The sequence below is a fragment of the Sus scrofa genome, chromosome 4 (assembly GCF_054392235.1).
Source record: "Sus scrofa isolate SSC_HxYL_T2T_F1_AM1 chromosome 4, Sscrofa_HxYL_maternal_Yorkshire_Landrace_v2.0, whole genome shotgun sequence".
Classification (NCBI taxonomy): domain Eukaryota; kingdom Metazoa; phylum Chordata; class Mammalia; order Artiodactyla; family Suidae; genus Sus; species Sus scrofa.
Genome location: NC_139386.1, coordinates 125,802,000 through 125,825,841, shown reverse-complemented (window position 1 = coordinate 125,825,841; position 23,842 = coordinate 125,802,000). Strand labels below are relative to the sequence as shown.

At 37.2% G+C, this 23,842-nt stretch overlaps 1 protein-coding gene and 1 long non-coding RNA gene across 3 annotated transcripts in view; one reads left to right on the top strand and one right to left on the bottom strand.

Moving 5' to 3' along the window:
* Positions 1–23,842, bottom strand: part of DPYD (dihydropyrimidine dehydrogenase) — a 783,111-nt gene that overhangs the window by 197,545 nt on the left and 561,724 nt on the right. For both annotated transcript variants that reach the window (XR_014842857.1, NM_214044.3), the window contains 2 exon segments: positions 9,111–9,231; positions 8,116–8,235 (listed from right to left, as the gene is read on the bottom strand). Coding sequence is in view for 1 of the 2 variants with exons in the window: in NM_214044.3 (NP_999209.2) it covers positions 8,116–8,235; positions 9,111–9,231 (241 nt within the window). In the remaining variant the exon portion in view is untranslated.
* Positions 3,311–7,491, top strand: LOC146404235 (uncharacterized). The gene is made up of 2 exons (XR_014844683.1): positions 3,311–5,162; positions 5,259–7,491. It is a non-coding gene; the product is annotated as an uncharacterized LOC146404235 (long non-coding RNA).

The window sequence follows — 23,842 nt, the reverse complement described above, 5'->3', positions numbered from 1 at the left end:
TCATTGATGAGCAGTATTGCAAATGGGCTGCAAACATGAGTCTGGAAGACCCTCAGTGCAGAGAGTAATCATGCGAACAGCAGGGAATACTGTGCACTGAAATAGCTTCTCTCCACAATGTTGGTCATCTCCGTCCTTTTACAATAAAATGATACCATGATACCCTTGCATGTGGATGATTGGAGAGAAGTGAGTGAAGAGGGAATAGGAGGCTACCACTGCTGTTATCTTCTACATTTCAAGAGTCTGAGAATAACTATATTCATCGATGTGTTAAGTGCCTGTGCTGGGAGAAAACTTATCATGTGGTATGTTCGTATCTGCATAAAGTCAAAAATAAAAACATAATATTTCACCGCAGTGAGCTTAATTTTACCCTTGTCTATCTCTGACACCTATTTCTTCTTTAAAGGACTACTAATATCCATAAATTGTATTTAGTGGCACTCAGAATGGATTCTCTTTGCATAAACAATGGTTTGTATTCAACATTAACCTGGAATGGGGTGCCATATTTTCTATTCTGAGACCTCAAATACTGTGCTCTATACCTTTTCTAGGAATGAATTCTGAGACTATTTACTACCATTCCCTTCAGATACCTAACTGTGGGCAGGTATTCTGTATCTATTTATATGCTATCACGATGCTCTAATTTTACCACTAGTTGAAATGATTTTAGAAATAGGTTATTCAAACCAAAATGCTCAGTGACATCAACACTACTTCATCTACGGTGCAGTGTTCTCAGGCCCTCCCAGACTTGTGCATCAGAAACGCAAAGGAAAGGATCCAGGAATCCACATTCTAAGAAGGCCTCCAGGTACGGGTACACAGTCAAGTTTGAGAACCACTGATCTACTGGAGTCTCGCCTCACCAACAGGACTTGCATAAGTAAAAACTGGCTACAGTTTCGAAGTTAAATAGAAATACTGCCTTTATGAACATACATGAATCTGATACATAATCATACAAATCTTAAGTCCAACAATTAAGACTTAGTCTATTTTCTATTATGTAATCTGGGCATTTGCTTCTGGAGGGTTTCAAGGTCTTTAACAACTGAGAACCAATGACATTTTGATAGTTCTCTAGATGTTAGGAATAAATGCGTTGGCTTTATAGCCAGAGTTTGCTGAGCGGTTTGGTCTGAGGCTTAGGGATTTAAGCCAACGAATGGAAAAAGATGGTGAAGAATCTCATTCTAGTCATGCCCTCCTTTCCTAATTTCCCTTCTCACTGTTTGGTCTTCTCCCCCTTTTCCTTAGGGAGCCCAGTGATTGATAGCCTAATCCAATGACTATATTACAGCTGCCTCAACTAGGACTCTTTTCCTTATCATTAGCAGTTAGCCTATGGTTAAATTCACAGCTCACTGCTTGGTACAACCCCTGAGATTTAAGGGTCTGGCCTTTAGAAAATATTTAACATAAAACTGAAATCTTGACATACTGAGAACTCAGTTCTCTGCAAGGCTTCTTTAATTAATCCAATGTACTGTACCATTGTTCTGTATGAGACTGTGACATGGTGAACTGTTTCTGAAGCTTACAGAGATGTGTAGCTCTAAATTAAACAGTCACTGACGTGTACCTACACTGATTTTTTAGTACAGTAGATATGCATGAATCTGTGAATATTTAAATTCAAGCTCAAACAGTGACACAATACTCTCTAGTTTTACTTTCATAATAGAACATTTTTTGATTAATTTCAAGCTTGAAGTCATTCTTTATGAAATACACACACACACACACACACACACACACACACACACACACACAGAGGGAAGAAATTTAATAATTCATTACCAGTGCTGCAAAGGTAAGTTTTCTTAATATGCTTGTCAGAGTCCTTTCGTTTACAAAGTCTATCAAATATTTTCTTAGGAACTGGTAGCAGACATTAATTTATTTTCCTAATTTTGAACAAAGAAGAATATATAGAATATCCAGAGACCCATGAATTTACTAGCTCTCAAACAGCATTTGATTTTATCATTTAGCTGCCGGACAAGTTATTTTAAAATATCTAAGGGAAGAATGTAGACCTTGATCTCTGCTTTAAACCTTTGCCCTTGCTCCAGTCCGTTGATGAGCTGTAAGCATCTATGAGTATGGCAGCTGAGTCCCAGATGAAAAATTATGCATCTCATAAACTGCTATTCTGCTGAAATGTCAAGCCAAGGCAAGGCTGTACCTCAAACTCAGCACTTGGCATTTTCCTTCTGTCTGCTTTGTTGCCATGAAGCAAACATGAACACTGAGGATCTGTGTAGGGCAGGTAGCAGGCGAGCTCACTGTCAAAATTCTATTATTAGGGCTCTGATCTCCTGCATAGACCAACTACGGCCAAACAGTGAGAAACTCGGGCTCCAGGAAAAGCAATATAAGGCAAAAGGGGATTCTTTGTCAATCTGTACATGAATATATTCAAATGAGCATGATTTAAATGAGAATAGTTCTAATGGTGAGCTTCTCTCAACTAAACTGATAAATTATAATGAAAATTATAATTCAGCATCTTTATTTGATATGCCCAATTTTGACTATTCTGCAAATATAGTACATATATTTATATAACAAGTTCTTTAATAATTTGATCAGCTAAACTTGTGATAGTCTAAGAATGTTTTTAACATGTGAATAATAGGCTAGATTTGTTGCATTATGTTGATACACAGAAAAAAAGAAAAGAAGTAACTAAGCATAAAGTGGAAGGTTCTCCTTTTAAATATTCTTTTTGGCATGATTTATCACAGCTTTTTTATTCATTTAAATATTATCTTTATCAGGTTATTTTAGACATTTCAGTATTAAAATCTAAGTTCTTATTGATAAAGATGATTACAATAGATAACTGAAATTTTATGACAGATAGTAGGCGTGTTTTTCTACAAGGATTTTATGCATCAGTAATCATGAGATTGACAGATAAAAAATTCCAGCCCATTAAGAACTACTTCCTATTTAAAAAATACCAGTATTGCCTCTTATGATACAATTGTAACTGTATAGTAGAAGTTAGAGCAATTTTGTCAAAATTTTCAGTTGCTTGCATGTGTGAAAACAGTTATTCAAACCAAAATGTAACTGAAACTTCTGAGTTTCCAATCTAGTATGTTTATCTTCTCCATTTTACATAATAGCTGCTAATAATTATAATAAGTTGAATTTTATGATTTGTGCTTATTTCATGCCCAGTAGCTGAGTGCATACTGCTAAGTTACTGCATAACACCAATAACTCCTGAGAAACTACTTCAAAGACAAATGTAAAAGATGCAGCATGGAGTCAATGCTTAAGATTCTTTTTTTTTTTTTTTTTTTTAAGTTACCACACTGATTCCTGCAAGTTTTCTGAACTATACAGTTTGTAGTCATTTCTAGCCCTACATCTGCACTGAGTTACAAATTACTAGCAGATTCCTAACTTGCACCTTCTTCTATTAGTATTTCTCATGTTGATTTTACAAAGAAAACACCTTTAGGAGGCTTGTATCTGTGACAGCTCAGTTAGTGCTCCATGTCCAGTAGTCCACACAGCTAGATTTCTAATCCCCCACCATTTATTCTAGAATGTAAGAGCATTTATGGAGTGTGCTATTATCATTTATTGATAAATAATACAATAATTTCTTAACCTTCTGGAATATCCTTCAGGTGATTAGTAAAATCTGGGTTCCTGAAATAGAGATCAGATCTCGAAGGCAGTCTTTGATGAATTAGAACTCCGTAAGTATTACCAGTGAATAACAATAGTGTTCTATTGTTTTAACTAAGTTGATACAGGATCAATAATTTCAAACAAACATCCAAAATTTGAAACTGAGAATAGGAAGTTCCTTTTTTTGATAAAATAAAATAGATTTGGCAAATAAAATAATTTACTACAAAGAGTTAATTTTTCAACTTTGTAGGAAGAATATTATATCGAGCCTAAAGGATCTATCATCATTCCACAGTCCTTCTGTAGAGAAATTTCAGAAGGTTTCCCTACATGTGGGTATGTGTGTTGATGCGTTCACGGGTAAAACAAACAAAATATGTATGGGAGAATGACATCACAAAAAACCTAAGGAAAATGCCCATCCTCATTAATAAAAAGAAACATTTAAAACACAACAAGGAACAACAACGAAAACTCCTTCAAATGAGTCTACCCTACTGCTTGTCTGCTATTTCTCCTGATGCAGCTGTAAATGTATAAATGTTATCCTCCTGAAGTCAGTTGCAAGAAAGACATATCTTTAGTTACGCCATGCAGCACTCATTTTTTTAAACCATCTTTGAAAGAATTTTGCCCACAGAGAGGACTTCATGGGAAAATGTCACACCACAGCTGGATAACGCCATTTATACTGGTGACAGTGACCACTGAATTAGAGGTGAGCTTAAGATACCATTATTATTGGGGGACAAGGTCAAGAAAAAGGTCAAAATTTGAAGCTCAACCAAGAAAAAATTCACTAAACTAAAACTAGGAAAAATAATAAGTAATCTACATGAGGTAAAGTTTATGAATAATGTTCCTGATGAGATGAGTGTTTCTTCTAAACAAATAAATAAAGTCAAGGAATTTCCCCCCCCAAAAAAAAAAACAAAACAAAGAAACATAATTTACTCAACTGTGTAGTGATACATGAACTAACTGCTCTTTGATGTTAAAAAAGGGTTCTGTATGGATCATAGAAAAAAGAAAGTTAGGTGGTAACAACTTAGACTATTAGGTCCAAAGGAGGGGAGAGTACATTGATTCTTTAGGCATTTTAGACCAAGGACTTGTATGGTGGAGAGCTTAATTAGCCATCGTAGTTTCACAAACATATTCCCCATGAATACTGAAGAAGCTTTCTCTTGATACTGTTCTCACTATGAAATCACCTTTAATGGACTCATACTGCTATCACGAATCTTGCCAGGTATTTCTCCGACTATTATAATCCAGGTTTACAGATCATTTTACTATGAGTTTGCTTCACGTATTTCACTACCCTCCCCACTCCAATCTAATCATTGACAGAGGAGTTGGAAAATGCCGTCTCTAAAATAACAAAGTTGAGGATGAGACCTTGGAATGAAGACCTAACTCTCCCTTTTGATATAAATTTTAAACTTCAACAAGAAGTTACTTCACTCAATGATGTCTATAGGCTTAAGGATGTCTTTTATTTAACAAAAATTTCCTTCTAAAAGAGCAGCTTTCCAATGTTTCTGAAGTTAACCAAAATAAAAAGTGCATTTTACATTATGACCTAGGACAGAAATATGTATATCTCATGTGTATAACTAAAAAAGATGTTTAAGCAGTGTTTATCCCAAATGTGTGCAAAGAATTCTGACATTTTTTTTCTATTCTATTTCACTAAATTTTTTTTTTATTACAGTTCACTAAGCTTGATTCCATAATACACTCATGATTGGCAACCAAAGTTTGAGAAACACTGCTGCAGTATATATACTCTAGAATCCGGACTAATCATGTGAAATGATTCGACTCGACTGATGTTCCCTAGCTGAGGTCCTGTTATTGATGCTAGTCACCTTATTAGCTCAGGTGTTCTAAGAGAAAGACATTATCGAAATGTGACCATTTTCGACAGAACATGCTCTATTCTACGTTCCCCACCATTTCCCCATTTAAACAAAATGAAACCTTCATTTCAAATAGTAGGAATCTTATTCTGAGAAAAAACAATAAAGACTGATAAAGAGCTAGGGAGTATTGAGAGAGAAAAAAAAATATCTTTCCCTGGCAATGGAAAATACGTGTTGTATTTCAGGTGGCTATTCAAAATTGAATTCTTTTGTAGCTTTCACTTAAAAAAATCTGATTCAGGCAGCTCTTCTAAAAGCAGACCTTCTAGTGCTCTGAGAGAACACTGGGCAAGTATTAGCATTGTGCTGTGGGAATTTTTTTTAAAGTCCTATAAAAAATACCTGGTGTATTTTGTGTGATTTTCTATACCGAAGCAGCATTTGAAGTCCTGACAGCCATAACTGATAAAAGTAGGAACAGTATTTAGCCATTTTGATATTTCCATCCCTCCTAAAATTTGAAGTCATTACTAAGAACACGTTTTGCTAGGCTAGGGTTTACTATAACTCATCTTGAAGGTACTCTGTCACAGAAATTACTTCTCTACTAAAATGTATTGTCATTGCCTGGTTAAACTGCCTTTCAGATTATATTACCTTTAAATTAAAACAAACATTGCTTTCAGTGAGAAAAACTATTAATTTTGTCAATACGGAGAGAAGTTATTTTCAAAACAAATTGTTTCATGTGAAGGGACTTCATATAGAACCTATTAGAAATGAGGTGCAAGCCCTTAAAAACGTTAAGGACGTTTTGTTGTTTAAAATGAAAGTTCCACTCAGCCTTGGTTGAGCTTATAGCCCAAGTGAATACTTACAGATGAATTTATAAATCTTAGAAATAGAGTTTTATGGAAATGTTAACAGGCCCTGAGGTACAGCAGAACTTGTTTTCAGGTACGGCTATAATTTCCAGTGTGTGTGTGCTTAAAAGACTGCAACACAAAAGACTTTTTCTAATGCTATAATTCTGGGGTTTTATTAGACTGAGTTATAGTATGAGAGAATATTCAGAAATTGCAGCTTAAATGAGAAAATGTGAATGGTGTTACTTATATAAAATACTACTGCAATAGTTCTTTTATTAATTTTTAATGTTCAGAACCCTCTGTGACCTCCTTCATTCTCTGCTGTCAACATGGCAGGCTGGAAAAATTGAAATGGGCTGACAGAAAACAGAGTGCATGTTACAGCCTGACTCTGGAATCTTTCGACTCTTTCTGAGACACATGCTAACTCAGGCCATGTTATTCTGCATTACGATAATATTTAAGGCCCTGTTTGATAGTTCTTCATAAAAGAGAGTTCGGTCTGGACCCTGAGCAGGTGCTTCTTGTCAGCCTTCCTCTTTCTGACATTGTGGGAATGGCATTCAATTAAAATCAGAATGTACTCTTCTATTTTTTTGTTTTTGTTTTTGTTTTTGTTTTTAAATCATGCTTACAGACACACTTCACTCTCTCAAAACATAATACCTCAGCATGGAGAGAGCTTTATTTGTGTCTATGCAGCCTCTTCCAAAAGCACATTTTGGTCTGATTCAGCAAGGCTTTTCTTGAACAGTGGGACACCGCTATGTTATGTATATTTACCACTGTCTCTATCACCAAGGAGACTAATCCCCAAACCAGTACAGTCAAGAACCTCACAGTGTTGTCTTTGCAAGACCAAGTTCATGTTGTCACAGCAACAGAGGGCACAGGGCAAAGACACTGACCGGGACTCTGGGATTAAAACTTCTCTTTCTGTTTCAAATGCAAGTGTTTTATGATGACAAAAGTGTGCAAAGGTGTGAGGTCTGCAAGTATCTTGTCACCCGAATCTATAAATATAATGTCTTAATGTCTTGAGATAGCTGTGAAAGTAAGATTTTTGAAGAAGGTAGATTTCAAAATTCCAGGAAGAGTAGAAATTAATTCAGACTATGAAAAATGGTATTATAATCAGGGTGCTTATATTTTTCCCTTAGAAGGCCTTGGTATTAGCCTTTACTAGTACTGACGAGACAATTGTGACAATGATAAATTCTGAGTAATGCACAGACCACAAGAGAGTAGAATTTGTGTGAAAACCTATCTTGGAATTCTCTTTCTCTTTTTCCTCTTTTTATCATCAAACCTACAGTATGTGGAAGTTCCCAGGCTAGGGGTCGAATGGGAGCTGCAGCTGCGGGTCTATACAGCAACACCAGATCCTATGCAGCAGCTTGTGGCAACGCCAGATCCTTAACCCACTGAGTTAGGCCATGGATCGAACCCCACATCCTCAGAGAGACAGAGTCAGGTTCTTAACCCACTGAGCCATACTGGCAACTCCCCCATCTCGGAATTCTCTTATCTTGTGCTATTAGTTACTTGCTCAATCTGCTCCACTTGTCGTAACTATTAGGAATTCTGACCCTCAACGAGTTATAAGAATTTGAGATCATAAAGACTCAATATTCTCACTTGTAACATGTTCTCCTGATTTTTCACCAGCTTCCAAGGGAGCAAACACGCGAGGAGAGGGCCACACCTACCAGACACTCCTCCGTATGTAGTCCGCTTGCCAGCACCCACCGCTGGCCAGGGCGTGCCATCGGCTTTTAATCCCATGAGACCTGAGACCGTGTTGGTGGCTGTAACACCATCTGCACCACCTATGAAAAACACATCCACATTTAACGGCAGTTCTTAAAGGGACAATGGTTAAAACCCAATTAAACTCACACAACTCAGGAAAATACACACTCTACTTTCTCTTGAGAACATGTCTTCCCCTCAAATGTTATTCACTAATTTCATTCCTATAATTATGCTTAAAATGCTAGACATAAAACATTTTAATTACCACCACTTTATTTTTCCAATTATTATACAGATTTGTGGATGCCAAATGTTTTGTGTTCAGTCTTATTTTCCAGGTAATTAACAATATCTTTACAAATCAGGATGCACTTTCCATTGGATAGAACACAAGCATTTATGATTTGTAAAATCACGCATTGACTGGTATGATTTATGTATGCAAGACACTTACTGAGCATATGTTTAAGGCAGTACACTAGCTTAAATAGCATTACCAGCATAAGTGATGGGACCTAGTACACGGCCTTAAACATATACTCATAAGAACTCCTAAGTTTCACATGCAGAAACTGCTATCTTTTTTAAAAAATGTCATTTAAGGTTCAAGAGCTTTTTCTAGACTGTTACATTATGAGGTCATACATTTTGGAGTGGTTTCCTGTGACGGCGACTTTGTTTCATAATTCTTTGTAAGTAGAACAGGCGTTTATTAGGAAAAGTGATAGACGTTCTCGTTCCAGGCCAGAGTTTGGAGTCCATTTACTAGCTTGGGTATAGGTATGAACCTATCAGCTTTGTGAGGTCACGTGCTCAACTGAATACTTTTCTTAGTGTTTAAACAAAGATATACACACATATTTGTGGATGAAGATACACCTTTGACATGGCTACGCAATTTAGGCCCATGCTTACACACCAAGGCAACTGATGTGAGTTAGGTTCTTACCTTCCTTGGCCGCTCTGGCGATGCTTACTATATCAGTGACGTTTGGGGTCAACTTGGCAAAAAAGGGAATCTGAACAGCTTGCCTAACCCAGCGACAGATGTTCCGCACCAGCTCTGGATCCTGTTCAAATAGGTCAGTTAAATATAGGACATAATTAAAGAATTGTGATCGAAATGTGTACTGGAACAACAGCAAAGCTGGAGACGCGCACGACAAATGCAACTTGACAATGAGCTACATGATGTCTTTCTCAAATTCCTCCTCAGGATTTTACACCCAGACTCATCAGGGAACTAAGGTTAACACACTTCAAGTGAACTGCAAATTCATCACATAAAGGTTAAATTCCTCAAGGGAGCCTTTGGAAAATAACATTACAAAGAACCAAATGGGAAAGGAAAAGTATTTCCCACCTCCGGTTCAATAATATCAGAAATGAAACATAAACGTCTGCTGGTAAGTTCAAGAAACATCGCAGAATTTCTAATGACCTTATTGGTTTATGCCTAATAAAAATATTTGAATAGCTGACTCCCAGGTGAGTGATATGAAATCTGAAGGCTACTGTTTTCATTATTAGAAGACAGTCTTGTTGAAGTGTATTCAAAAGAAAAGATGTGACTTCCTAATCAATCTAATTATGATATATAATATATGCTAATAAGGGGCAATTCAGCCTTAGGTTATGCACAAGCTGATCAGTAACTTTAGCTTACTTTTGCAAACGTTACCAAGATCTGAGCAGCACTTTTCAACATTCATCTACTTGAAAGAATTGATCAAAATGACAAAAATGAAACAAAATATCAAATGCTCATTTTTAAAAGCAAGGAATAGAGGTTTTCTTGTGCCTGTTCCCTGTGATTTTTTCAGGCTTCTATTTTCTCATGGGACAAGTATCATTTAGAGGGCAATCACCTATCCTTTCCATTGAAAATAACTTAGCAGGAGTAATGTTCTTTGATTTCAACACACACAACAGTCCTTTTTTTCATGACTTTTAGTGCAAAATTTATTCTGACAGGTACCGATAATGTGCTTTGATAAATTACATTAAAATATGCAATAGCAATTCATTACTGAACTTGGTAATATTATCTTAGGAAGTTAAAAAAAATTTTTTTTGAATAAAAGAACAACCTAGAAAAATACAGACATGTATTTAAACTATGAAACAGTAGGGAAGTATATCATTTGTAATTAAATATTTTTATATGTTAGAAAGTTGCTCTTTGCAACTTTAACCTTTAAATTCTTTTAAGATGAGATTTCTAATGTTATAACCTTTAGAAAGAACCTTTTCACTTAGGTTTAATGTATCGTGATCAGTCATCTTGTTACTTTAAAAGTTATGTGTTTGTGTGCTAAAATACAGCAATGAGGTAATTTCTCTTGATTGTTATTGCTACTATTCAGCAAAACTAAGACTTTTAACAAGAAATCTTTGGCTTGACTTGTTCTCTTTTCAGAACAGTAATTTCTTCATTAAACATAAATATTAAAAAAGCACTATATGAAATGCTCTACAGGGCATACTGTGCATTATGAATAGTAAAATCTGGAGACTTAACTGTACAAATTCTAACTCATGAAAATGGAGATCTGCCCCTGCCCATGCAACGTTCATGAAATATTTATAACCGCTGCATTGGCATTATGAAGGCAGTTGCATCTTTGTGACTTTCATTTTTAAGTTATGAATTTCCATGGGACTTAGCCTAGAAATGACAGTAACTCTAGATGATATGAATTGCATGTTCTTTGTGAAAGCTCTCTTTAAGGTGGAATTTGACAATAATTTAAAGATCACTTGAATTGCATAAAACATGGAAGGTAGTCTGATAAGAACTGCTGAAACAACTTTAAAATACTACCTGGTTCCAATAGAGTAAACACTAATAATATGAAGTAGGTTTCTAAGTGGCCTTCGATACTATTGACCACCATGTCTTTATAATTTACTTTGAACATTTGTCACACTTTTTTTCTGTTGATTCTCACTAGTTGAATACTTTAAATGAGTGCTTTTTTACCCACTGTTTAGCAATTTGAAATTTGTTCAATATTTTTCTTTTTTTTTTTTTTTAAATATGGTTCCTTGGCTATCCTTACTTAACTTGAATCGCCTGCTGCTATTTTAAGATACCAGTCTGACCTCCTACATGTCTATGAATAAGGTTTATGATGTTCAGCTATATTTTACTTGTCTTCATACTCAGTTAAGCCAGCTATTTACCAAACCTCACACTCAGCTGAAAGACAATTTATCTGAGAACTTTTAAAAAAACTTCTAACCAAAAACTAATGGTTTTTGTAAATTGCAAAGTTTTGTTTGACAGGCATAATAGGAAATATTTTAATACAAGTAGAAATGTGGCAAGGCTAATAGCATGAAAAAATAGATCTGTTTACTTTGGGGAATTACAGGAGAGATTCTAACTGTTCCCACATTCCTAGTTTCCTCACACTTTTGACATGAATGATCAAGATCTAAAAGCAATTAATAGTATTTCTGCATCTTGACCTTCTCATTTGCTAGTGATAGATCAGATGGCATTGCCCTTCCTATCAAGCCATTCTTAGAATCTTATTGAAATGAACAAATTTTAGACAATTTCTTATTCCCCCGCCAAAAGATCTTTACTATAGAAAGTACACAAAGGAACTATGTTCTCTCAGATGCAAAGAGACTTTAGCATTGCCCACACCAACAAAAAGTAAATAAAACAAGACAATTCTGGACTGCTTTTCTATTTCTAGGCATATAATATTGCAGACACTCAAAAATATTTGTTGTATCAATGAAAGAAGAATAAATGAAAACCCAGCAGAGTTTTGATTGATTTCTTCATATATCCATCAATTTATAGATTATGTCTGGGTTTAAGAGAAATACCAATATGTTTTATGATAGATAATGTTGAAAAGGGTGAAATTCACAAAGAATTTTTTTAAGAATCAGGAAAAATTTTGAAAAAAAAAAATGGTGCATGATCACGGAAAAAATAACATTTGAGCAAGTCTTAAAGTGTCGAGTCCCCCAGATTTCGATGTGCATCACCAAGTGTTTACTAGCTCACCCAGCAGATGTTCACAATGCCTACCTTGATTGTCGTTTTAAGCTCTTGCACTGCAACCACATTAATGACCGCCAACCCTTTCGTTCTTTAGTGATCACCAGAGAAAGCTATGAGGCAGAGGGATGGGTCTTCTGTGACGGAGGAACGTGTGTTACAACAGAGAAGCAGTGAAGCCCCTAAGGGAATGAGGGACAGGCCTGGGGAACCAAAGGTGGTCCTGCGTGCACCACATGAGGTGAGGGTACCAGACCAAACTTGTGAAGTGCTAAGAAGAGGATAAAAGCAAACTAGAGATAAATGGGGTCTCTTTGACAATTTTAATGAGGAGTAGTCCTCTGTCTGCCTGTAATTAATACCCTCTGGAATAGATTCCCATGAAAACCAGACAACAATAACAACAGCAAAACCCAGAAAATGTAGTTCTGAATAGGTTGTTTGCTGCAGAAATTTCCATTGTCCCAAACTGGCAGTTTTTAAAAGACTTTCTATCTGAGCCAGAGGATAGTAATTTTTAATTGTGGTAACTAGTATGTCTCTAGTTACACATTAAGGGGGTTCTATAAACGATACACCCTGCTGCTTTTGAGGACTCCAAGATGACCTCTCCATTGTAGGACAGGTGTTTCCACCAATTACCTATGGCATCAAATCTTATTGATTTTATGCCCTCTACAAAGGAATAAGCACTAGAGAATGAGGCTGTGAGAATTTCTTGATAAGCTAAATTACAAGTGAAATTTTTGACTTTAAGAAACATTTTCTCCAATTTCCCTGGTAATTTTCCCTCTGTACAAATCTTTTCAAAATGGCTTTCTTAGAAGGTGGCATTTCAATGAATCCACGGAAAAATCTTACCAGTTATAAAATGTTTTCCACTAAGGAACTTCTAAGTCTTAATTCACATGACATGCCAGGAAGTAGCTAGCTAGCATTTTTATCATGTCCACTTTTCTGACAGAGACAACTGGGGCCCAAAAGATCAATCTGAGTACCTATTTCACCTTCTTAATTTTCTTTCCCATTATCATATCCTAAACTATCATCTTCTTTAGCAAAATTGCTCCCTAATGTAAAATTCCACAATCAATTGTAAGCTAGATCTTTGAAAGGCTTCTACTTCATTTATACCTGTAAGACTAAATGCCGCTTTAGAGTCACAGGCAAAAGTGATGTATTTATCCTTCTTGTCAACAAAATAAGAAAGAGTTAACTACTCTTAGAATTTTTAGTAGATACAAAAACTTGGAATTGGGGTGGGGATGTTTTAAATTAATTTATATTTTAGCACGTGTCCACCTTGCACCAGTTTTCATGACTTAAGTATTCTAATGATGGCACAATTATCTTGGAAAACCATTTGGCAGTTTCCTTTAAAGGTAAACATGCACTAAGCAATCCAGTCAGCAATTCTACTCTGAGTTATATATCCAAGAGACATGAAAACACACCCACACAAAGATGTGCACACAAAAGTTTACAGCAATTTTTTCAAAATAGTTCCAAATTGGAAACAACACAAATATCCATTAATATGTGAAAGAGGCAAGTCTACACAATGGAATACTATTCAGCAGAAAAACCCAACAAACTAAACTTCTGAATCATGCAAAAACTTGGGTTTAATCAAGAAAACATTATTCTCAGTTAAAGAAGTCCACAAAAGAGTGCATCCTGTATGACACATTTATATCGAATTCCACAAAGGGAAAGCTAAGCTGATAGAAAGCAGAGCACCGGTTGCTACGGCTGGGGTTTGTGGGTGGGAGAGAGAGTGGAAAAAGCCATAAGGACATTTTTCAGACTGATGGAAACGTTCTGTATCTTGAATGCGACGGTATTTACAACGGGTATAGACAGCTGTCAACAAACAGCAAATTCAACACTTAAATATGTGTTTTTGATGATAAGCAAATTCTACTACCGCCAATTTCACTTACAATTTTTTAAAAAAAATCCCAAGGGTATTCAAAAATTGAAAATTTTTGCATGGAAAAATTAAAGTCAATGGCCTTGTAGGCAATGTGAGTTTTACCCTTTTAACAGATATGTACTGACCACGAGGCACTGCAGTTGGCCCACGCTGGAGACAGAGGTGACTGGGACAAGGAAGGCAGTGTCTATGAGGAAGTATAGCCCACACGCATAAGGAAAAGGTATGCTGGATGCTAAGTACAAAAAAGGAGAACCGGATAATGCTCTCATTTCGGATTATTTTAGAGCCTGTAGACAGGGTTTGGCACATAGTAGGCACCCAACAAATACGGTTAAGTGGACAGAGCTCACATTGCACAAATTAGCATTGACCTTCCTATTCCTACTTACTTAGTAGAAAACTGGAAGTCTCCAATTATTGGGTCCAAGATAACGCTAATACACAATTGTTTCGGGTACTATGCATTACGCTAAAAAATGGTGTTAAAAATGTGCGATATACTATCCCTACTCTTAGAAACAGAACATAATAAAACACTTTATAATTCAGGACGGGGAACTACATATAATAAACATTTAATATGAGTAGAAAATATTGTGTCTATACAAGCAGTATATATATGTACACTGAAAAAAAACCGTTTTCTATATATTTTTCCTCCCCTTCCCTTGTGTCTTAAGTTGAAGAGGACAAAGAACTAACTGCTTGTGTGTTCTCTCCTGCCCAGGCACATACAGTCTTCTCCATTCTGTTTCTTGGTTCAGCCTTTCTTTCTGCCTCTTGTCCCTTGGATGTTCCTTCCATCCTACGTCAGCACAGGATGGATCAGTAAATATGACTCCTTTTTATTTTACTTTATTTCATTTTTGGCCTCATCCAAAGTTCTCAGGTCAGGAATCAAGCCCGCGCCATAGTTGTGCCCTATGCCACAGCTGCAGCGACGCTGGATCCTGCTGCATTGCAGGGGAACTTCCAGTAATGACTTCCTTTTAAATACACCAATAGTGCTTCTCTTTTATTTATCACGGTGTTTTATAATCATATTTTTTTTTTTTTCCATCTCTACTGGACTATTAGTCTTTTAAGGAATATATTCCACTTTTTTTTTATCCTGATCCTCTTACACAGAGTCTGAACCCTAAAGATAATACTGTGTTGAAGAATGAAGAATTCCTAAAGGTGGACCAGCTTTTCACTATGAACAAGAAAACAACTGCCCCTTCCCTTCAGTGGAGCCAAAATAAGCTGTAGATATTAGGAGTTGTCACTGCACAAGCTGCTGGAGCTGGGAAACAGTTTGCTGTGGTTCTCTATCACAGTTGAGCTGCCTGGAAGACAGCTGTGCCGCCTGTGGGCCCGGCAATCCCCTGAAGACTCCCTGAGCTCCCAGTTGCCCGTGGCCCTTTCTGTCTGAGCCTCTAGGACATTGAAGATTTTCCAGAGTTTGCACCCCTATCCTGGCCTTGAGTCGCAGTCCCTGGTCCCTGCGGCCTGGTGGGCAAGTCTATCCATATTTTTGCCAATTAAAGGGAACTTGTTTTCCTTTTTCATTCCTGTAAACACCATCTCCCTGAGACTGGGGCTTAGTGATGTTTTCTCTTTCGTTCAGACAGCATTTCCCTAGCACAGCCCTCCTCTGACAATCCTAGCATCAGGGTTTCCCATTCCCGCACACTGAGTCACAGAAGCCTGTATTTTTAATAAATGTCTAAGAATCCCTCTGAACTTTTTAGCTACTTCTTGATATGCAGGTATTCTTTGAGTCATTATCTGTATCCCCTCTGATGACGCTTTGGTCCACCAGCTCATTTCTCTACTCCCAAATGGCAACATTCATGGTGGAAGTCAGCTTTGAAAACTGTTTACATTTCAAAGCTTCCCTGCCATGGTTTGTCCCTATTGAATCAGATTCAGATTTCTTCAGTTTATCTTGATCTTATCTTAATCCCAAACAGAAATCCACCGCCTCAAATGACCATGGTAATGAAGTTGGAGAAGACGTATTTGTTCAGCAGTCAAGTCAACGGACATCTGCTCTCAGTTCCACGTGCTCTTCTGCCAATGAGTGTCTTAAGAAGACTTCCTCACGGTACTATTGCTGTCTTATGCTACAGGTGTCTTGAATCTCTATTCTAGGAATCCCAAATCATACCAAACAGAAAAATAGAAGCTGAACTCAGATTCTGTGAGTGTGTAGGGATCAACTTTTTATTGTTTTTCTTTTTTTTTTATTACTCAATGAATTTTATTACATTTACAGTTCTACAATGATCATCACAACCAAATTTTATAGCATTTCCATCCCAAACCCCCAGTGCATCTCCCAGTCCCGAATCTATCTCATTTGGAAACCATATGTTTTTCAAAGTCTGTGAGTCAGTATCTGTTCTGCAAAGAATTTCATTGTGTCCTTTTTTTAGATTCACATGCAAGTGATAGCATCTGATGTTGGTGTCTCACTGTCTGACTGACTTCACTTAGCATGACGATTTCTAGGTCCATCCATGTTGCTGAAAATGACACTATTTCTTTCCTTTTAAAGGCTGAATAATATATCCCATTGTGTGTATGTACCACATCTTCTTTATCCACTCCTCTACTGATGGACATTTAGGTTGTTTCCACACCTTGGCTATTGTGTATAGTGCTGCAATGAACACTGGAGTACACGTGTCTTTTCCAGGCATGGTTTTCTCTGGATAGATGCCCAGGAGTGGGACTGCTGGATCAAACAGTAATTCTATTTTTGGTTTTCTGAGGAATCTCCATACTGTTTTCCACAGTGGTTGCACCAATTTTCATTCCCACCAGCAGTGCAATAGGGTTCCCTTTTGTCCACACCCTCTCCAGCATTTATTGTTTGTAGACTTTCTGATGATGGCCATTCTGGCTGCTGCAAGGTGGTACCTCATGACACAGTGACTCCTTACCTGGATTTGAATTCTCTCTGTGATTGGATTAAGATATATTCTAACAAAGTCTAAGAAGAAACAGAACTTACCTGAAAGACCCTCAGGTATCTCACCAAAAGAAACTCCAGAAAGCTGAACTGAGTCCTACCAAATCTCTCTCTCTCTCTCTATTTTTTCTTTTCTTTTTAGGGCCACACCTGCAGCTCATTTAGTTACCAGGCTAGAGGTCAAATTGGAGGTGTAGCTGCCAGCCTACGCCAAGCCACAGCAATGCTGGATCTTAGCACATCTGTGACCTACACACACCACTTGAGGCAATGCTGAATTCTTAACCAAATGAAGGAGGCCAAGGATCGAACTGACACCCTCCTGGTTACTAGTTGGGTTCTTAACCTGCTGAGCCACAACAGTAACTCCAAATCCTACTAAATATCTTAACCCCAGCTCTCCTGGAAGGACTGTCCGAGAAACAATCAAGCCTAGTTTACTCAACAATGAAAGGGCCCAATACCAAGAGACTGGACCAATTTTTCCCCTAGAAAAAGATTGCTTAAGGGACATAGGAACAGACAGTGACTGGGTGTCCTCTGTGTAGAGACAGTTCAGAGACATCATTGGAGAGTTTAGATGCCTGCTTCATCTTTTGATTCAGAACCAGCTGGAAAAGTCACTGCTGTGATGTGGGATACTGGAAATGATTGCGCAGAAGTCTGTGGATAAAAGATATGATACCTTTGTGCCTGAAAAGCCAGGTCTACCCACAGGGGAGTATGGCCAGGGGAATCAGAGTGTATGCTGACCCCTAGTCCAGTCCCATGTCTCTTGTTGATAAAACAAATTCATGACAACTCCTTCAATAACATCATGAAGAAGTCATCTGGAAACTTCTTCCAGGTGTGCTGGGCCTCTAATATTCTGCTCTAAAGCCTGCTTGCCTGAACACTTGCATGTCTGGACTTTATCCTTTGCCCACTTCTTTCTGGATAAGACCCCTTTGAGCTTCCAATGCCTGCCTGAATTGACTTGAAATGTCCCTGTTTGCATTCACACTGGATGCAGGGCTTGTTGGTCAGTTACAGGCAGTCATTCCTTTCAGCTTCACAGTGATTTTCCTTTGCCTCTGCTGGATATTTCCATCTCTATTTCCCTGGTCTTAGCTTTTATCATCCCACCTCCCACCCAAATCAAGACTGACACAGGAAAACAAATGCCCTTTGAGAACCATATATTGGCCATGGTTCACAGAAATTAGGACACTTCAAAATCCTATCCACTAAAACAGTTTTGAAAATGGCTTATTCTTTACAGCATTCTTTATACCAAGCCCCCTAAAAGACCTTAATCTTCCCTTATATGTGTGGATTCCAAGGTTAGTATTACCTATCATGCAAAAAAAAAAAAAAAATGTTGCCCAGTTTGCTAATGAGGCTACTCAGAGTAAGCTGAAAAATCTTACTATATGGAGAAATAGGCTATGCACATGCTTTGCTGATACCACTGGTAGGGGTTCAAAATTGTGGACCAGCTGAGGCAAACTGAAACTCAGCAGGCTTCCCAATCACTGCTCAGAACACACTAAAAAGGCTTCAGTGGGTAATGAAGTGCCAGCAGTCACTTGTACTACTGTGTATGGATTCATTTTAGATAAGGGCAAGTGAGTATTTAAGTGTATAATAAGGAGTTTTTATTCTTTGCAGACTTCAGGCAGCTTGTCATTTGTTTTCTTAATGCAAAGCTTTAGTGTAAACAGTGTAACAATTGATATTTTATACATCTGTTGGTCTATTCACTTAGCCTCTGTTTTTGAGTGCCAGAGTTAGAAAACAACCAGGAGCACAAAACCTCAGTGTCTATGTAATCCCATATTGGCGTGAATGATTAACCAACACAGGGAGGAGGCTAGTGTAAAGCAGCCTTGTGCCCTGGAGCACCCATGATGCCGACACATTTAGGATGAAGAGAGTCTTGGGAAGTCATGCCTCAGTCCTGGGAACTTTATGAAATCCAAGCAAGAAGGAATTACTGCTGAGGCAATTTTAAATAACATAGCAGAGAAAACCCCAATCCCTTGGCAATGAATGGTTTCAGCCAAGGGGAACTCATCCATAACAAGTTGGTACAGTTCCTTAAGGGATTTCTTTCTACTGCTGCTATAAGAGCTGGAAAGAAATATCTTGGCCTTTGTATGTTTTGCCAGCTCTGTAGACTGATTTTCCTCTTTGAGCTGAAAAGGATTTGGAGATAACTAAAAGTGGGGTGACTTTATTGAAAAGTCTTTGTGTGAAAATGCGGGATGGGAATGATATTAAACATGACCTTTCGCAAAATGTGAAATTCACAAACTCTTGATAGAAAATTCATGGATGCTAGATTTTGAGCAACCTGAACCCAATTTCCTCCTTATCAATTTCTTTATTTATATTCATGTGGTTTATAGGAGTACACATTGTAAGGTGTGTGTGTCTCTCTCTCTGTGTGTGTGTGTGTGTGTGTGTGTGTGTGTGTGTGTGTGTGTGTAAAAAGGGGCTTCTCTATTTTAAAGTCTTTCATTCGTTAAGGAAAAAGGAACCACGGTGAGACTACCCCATTATTATGGGCTTATTTCAAGTATGTATGGAGAAGTAAGAAGGCCTGTGAAATGTTTCTGGCAAAGGAAGAGCCAGTCCTCTGGGCTCCGGTATTTCTCTCATCCGCCTTGTAGGACACGCAGCAGCTCTGGTGACCCACCGGTGAAGCCAGGGACAAAGAATAACTGTTACTTTCTTGTTTTTCCTTTAAGAGTTGGCGTCCATTGCTTTTAGGATAGAAACTGTGTGGATATTGATGACTCTGCTTTTACTTCTCAGTATCCCTTTCGTCATTTCTACTTCTACTCACTTTCTCTTTATCTACATTTTGCCCTTTTGGTCCTCCAGTCCAGTGTTTCTGCTCTCTACTACAGGATGTGTATGTTTCAAAATCAAACTCACAGAGGACATTCTCTGACACAAACAGAATGATTCGTGTCTCTCTATCTATAGGTACATGGCATAGATATATGCCATCCTTCTTATTTCACAACCTTCCTATTTATTTTGTGGGAAATTCCCACTGTATGAAGTATTGGTGGGACCCAGAAACTACCCCACTCTGTAACCCATTGAAGAGAGAGTATTCTCTGCCAACCAAGAAAAAATTACATGATTCTAGGCATGGCCAATTGATGCTCCAGCCAAAATTCCAGTCTCATCATCAGAAAAGCCCCTAAAGTTTCTTTGTGGTGGTGTGTGGCACAGTGTCTCCTGACCGTGTCCAGCAGTGGCAGTAGTGGCACATATCCACACTGGCAGAGGCCTTGTGTTAGCTGGTCAATTCTTGCTGCCCACTTTCTGAACCCCTTTGGTTTCTGCCCCTTTTCTAGGCCTGTTGTTTCTGTCTTCCCTGATTCTCTAAGACATCTTGTATCCTGCCAAAAATTCTCCTTTTCACTTCTCCAGAAGTGAATCTGTTCTTGCAATTAAGAGAGCTCAATAACAGTCAGTTAGCCAGTCTCCAGTGTGGAGTGACCTTACTACCTGAGTTCTGGTACCACACTCTTTTTATTAATCTTTTTATTTAGTCTACAGGTGATCACTTTTTGCTCAAGATACATTATCTGGTCCAATGAATTGTGGTAAGATGTCCAGGACACATGCTTTTTTGTGACAACTTATATACAAAATATTGCCTCTGGTCATTGCTCTTCAGAAAGGAGCTATGGGTGTGGCAGGTCCTTAGCTACATGGACTGTATAGTAAAAAAATAAATAACTGTTCTTATTTAACACATAATAATTAACCTGAAACTTTCCATGAAATGTGAAAATTATAAAAAAAGTAAGGTTATTAACTTTGTCTTCAAATGCAATTAAATTTAGAATTACCTAGGACGTTAATAATTGGTCAAAGTCAATAGAATATATAAACGGCCTTTGGGATTACTGTATGTCTTTATTTTTCTATAAATCATTTAGCATTTTGAATATGTCATTTTAAGCAAGCTGTCATATCATTCAAGAAACCCTTGCAGAAAGAAGAAATACATATCACCTCGGTACAGGAAAGCTTTACTTGAAATGTATTAAGAGTAGCTATGCTATCTTAAAAGTTGGATGTGTAAACAGAGAATGGTAATATAGCTCATAAGAAAAAATATCTTGAGGCCCTGAAATTAAATTAGAACACGATCTCCTTTTCACTCTGAATACACGCATGATTACCAATTTGACAAGGATCTTTCATTTATCCGAAACTCAACTTTACTAAGGTGCCTGCAGCCTATATTGTTGATAAAACAGTTGATGAAGCTGCATGGGGGGAAAATCTTCAAAATGCTTGCTACACAAAATCATATTAGTATTAAAAACAGATGCATGTTTACTTTTGCAATACCCAACAAATGCAAAGTGCCCAAAGAACTGCTAAATTTAGATAGTTTAAAACTTCGCAATTTTTTTTTTTCACGTAAAAACAAGCATACTGTGGTGAACCTTACTAGGTCATGTAATTAACATTTAGATGCTGCAGCACTTAATTAGGTTTTGAGAAGATTAGGCAAAGGCAGCATCCAGCATTACAAAGAAGACTATTCATATACTTCCAGTGGCTAATATTCCTAGATTTTAACAGACAACAGTTGAAATCACAAACATGACACACTTACTTCTTATTGCTTTGTCCTTTTTCTGCTAAGGATGGGGACTGTGGGAATCCAAAAGCTACAGAATCTAAACTCATGTCCTTATTGAGCATCTGCAATTACCCTGCAGCTAACCAGGAAGACTTTCGGGACAGTTTCACTTTGGTAAGAGAAACAGACATAAAAGCAAACCCAGTGATCTACCTGAAACGTTTAGAAAGAAAGTGGGAAACCAGTGTTAGAGTGATGGCTTTTCTTTACTTCTGAGGAGTATGTGCATGTAGAATGACGGCACTAGTGAGGGTAACTGCAATTCGGAATCTTGAGGGATTCACAAAACGGCTGTGACTGGAGCAGGGCTCATGGAGAAATAGGTGGATAAGGAAAACATAGGACAAGACTCTAAATCATGGAATTCAATAGAAAAAATAACAACTATGGCTTATGAAGGGAGCAAGTGGGAGATACGGCTAAATGGTTCAACTAGAGTTTAGAGTCAGCTTCCTAAAGATTCTATGCCTTATTCTTCAGGCAATAAAAAACATGCAAAGTCATATGTTTAGATCCATGTTTTAGAAATATAATTCCACATACGTCTGTGGGTTGAGTAGGGTAAGATACAGCGCAAGCAGTGAGATCAATCTAAAAGAGAAGAAAGGTCTAAGGTATGGGAGTTCCAGTGAAAATCAAGAATTTCAAGGAAACTGGAGTAATATTTTTAGGATAAATATCAGGGAATGAAAATCAAAAACAATCCTGTGGTTTGTCATTGTTAGCGGATAGCAATTTCATCAACCAAGTGAGGAAATACCAGAGAAGCAGGTTTCAGGGTAAAATGATGAATGAATTGTGATACATTGAGTTTGAGGTTCCCATGGGACATCTAGCTGAAAGAACTCAGTTGAGAGTCATAGGAATCAAGTTCATAGAATCACTGGGTCATAGATTTAGGAGTTGTTGGTATGTAATTAGTCGTTGTGAAACCCTTGCTATGATTAGGAAGAGAAGAGAACAACAAGGAAGAATACAAGAGGAGAGACTCCAATAAAGAGGATACAGATGTGTTCTTGATATAAAATATACCAGAGCAATCTGGTAGGATGAGGACTGAATGTGGGCAATAGATTATACCCCTATTGCCCACACTGGTGATTCATGGCAATACACAGCTAGACACAACAGGGATGGGGGCAGACTACAATGGATTTAGAAGTTATATTTATAGACACACACAGCCAACAAGAACCAACAATAAAATTAATCTGAACTATCAGACCTTACTCTGTGTTTGACGTAAAATCTGTATGCAAAGAAGGTGTTCATTAATTACCATTTTATAGTTTTCAAAATTAGAACTAATGACTCAGTAAAAGATACCACTTGCTATGTGATGAGGCGATGCAGGTATGAAAGGGAGACTGTACGACATTTTTAAAAGAATCAGTTACAGTTTAAACAATCTCTAAGAATTCCAACAGTGTGGAACCAATGACAGTCTGAGACCTAAATCATGAACTTTGCTAATTAAATATCATAGTGAAATCAGAGGCCTACACAGGACACAAAGGGGTCACTTAGACCATCCTCAGACAATATGAAAACTAACAAACGTACAACACTTAGTGTCCTCCCATATCATGACTTAATCATGCTCAAATCATTTTAGGTTTTGTGTTCTATCAAGTTATCCCCAGCGAAAAATACAATAAACTCATTTCTCACAATGTGTGAAAACAAATTCACACAAATCTCTTTCCCATCTTAATACAAATTACAATCATATATTTCTGTTTTACCTTGAAAAAAAATGAATAACTATTTAATATAATTAATACACTACTTGTGCATTCAATCTTTCTTCAAGTTATTTTTAAGAAAGTTTTTCATGATTATAAAAGGATGATTTCATAATTTTCTGGAATAATTTTCTGAAACTTAGTTAAAAGTTATTGAATGATGAAGAAAAATTAAAATTACTTACAATAAAACAACCAAACACTATTAAAAAAGTACATGTCCTTTTATTTTCTTAGAGTAAGAATACAGTTTCCTCAAAAGTTAATTCTTGCCATTTTTACAGTTTCCTATCCTTCATTTTTACATTATATCACATGCATTCCCTATGTCATGCGATATAGGGAAATATTAAA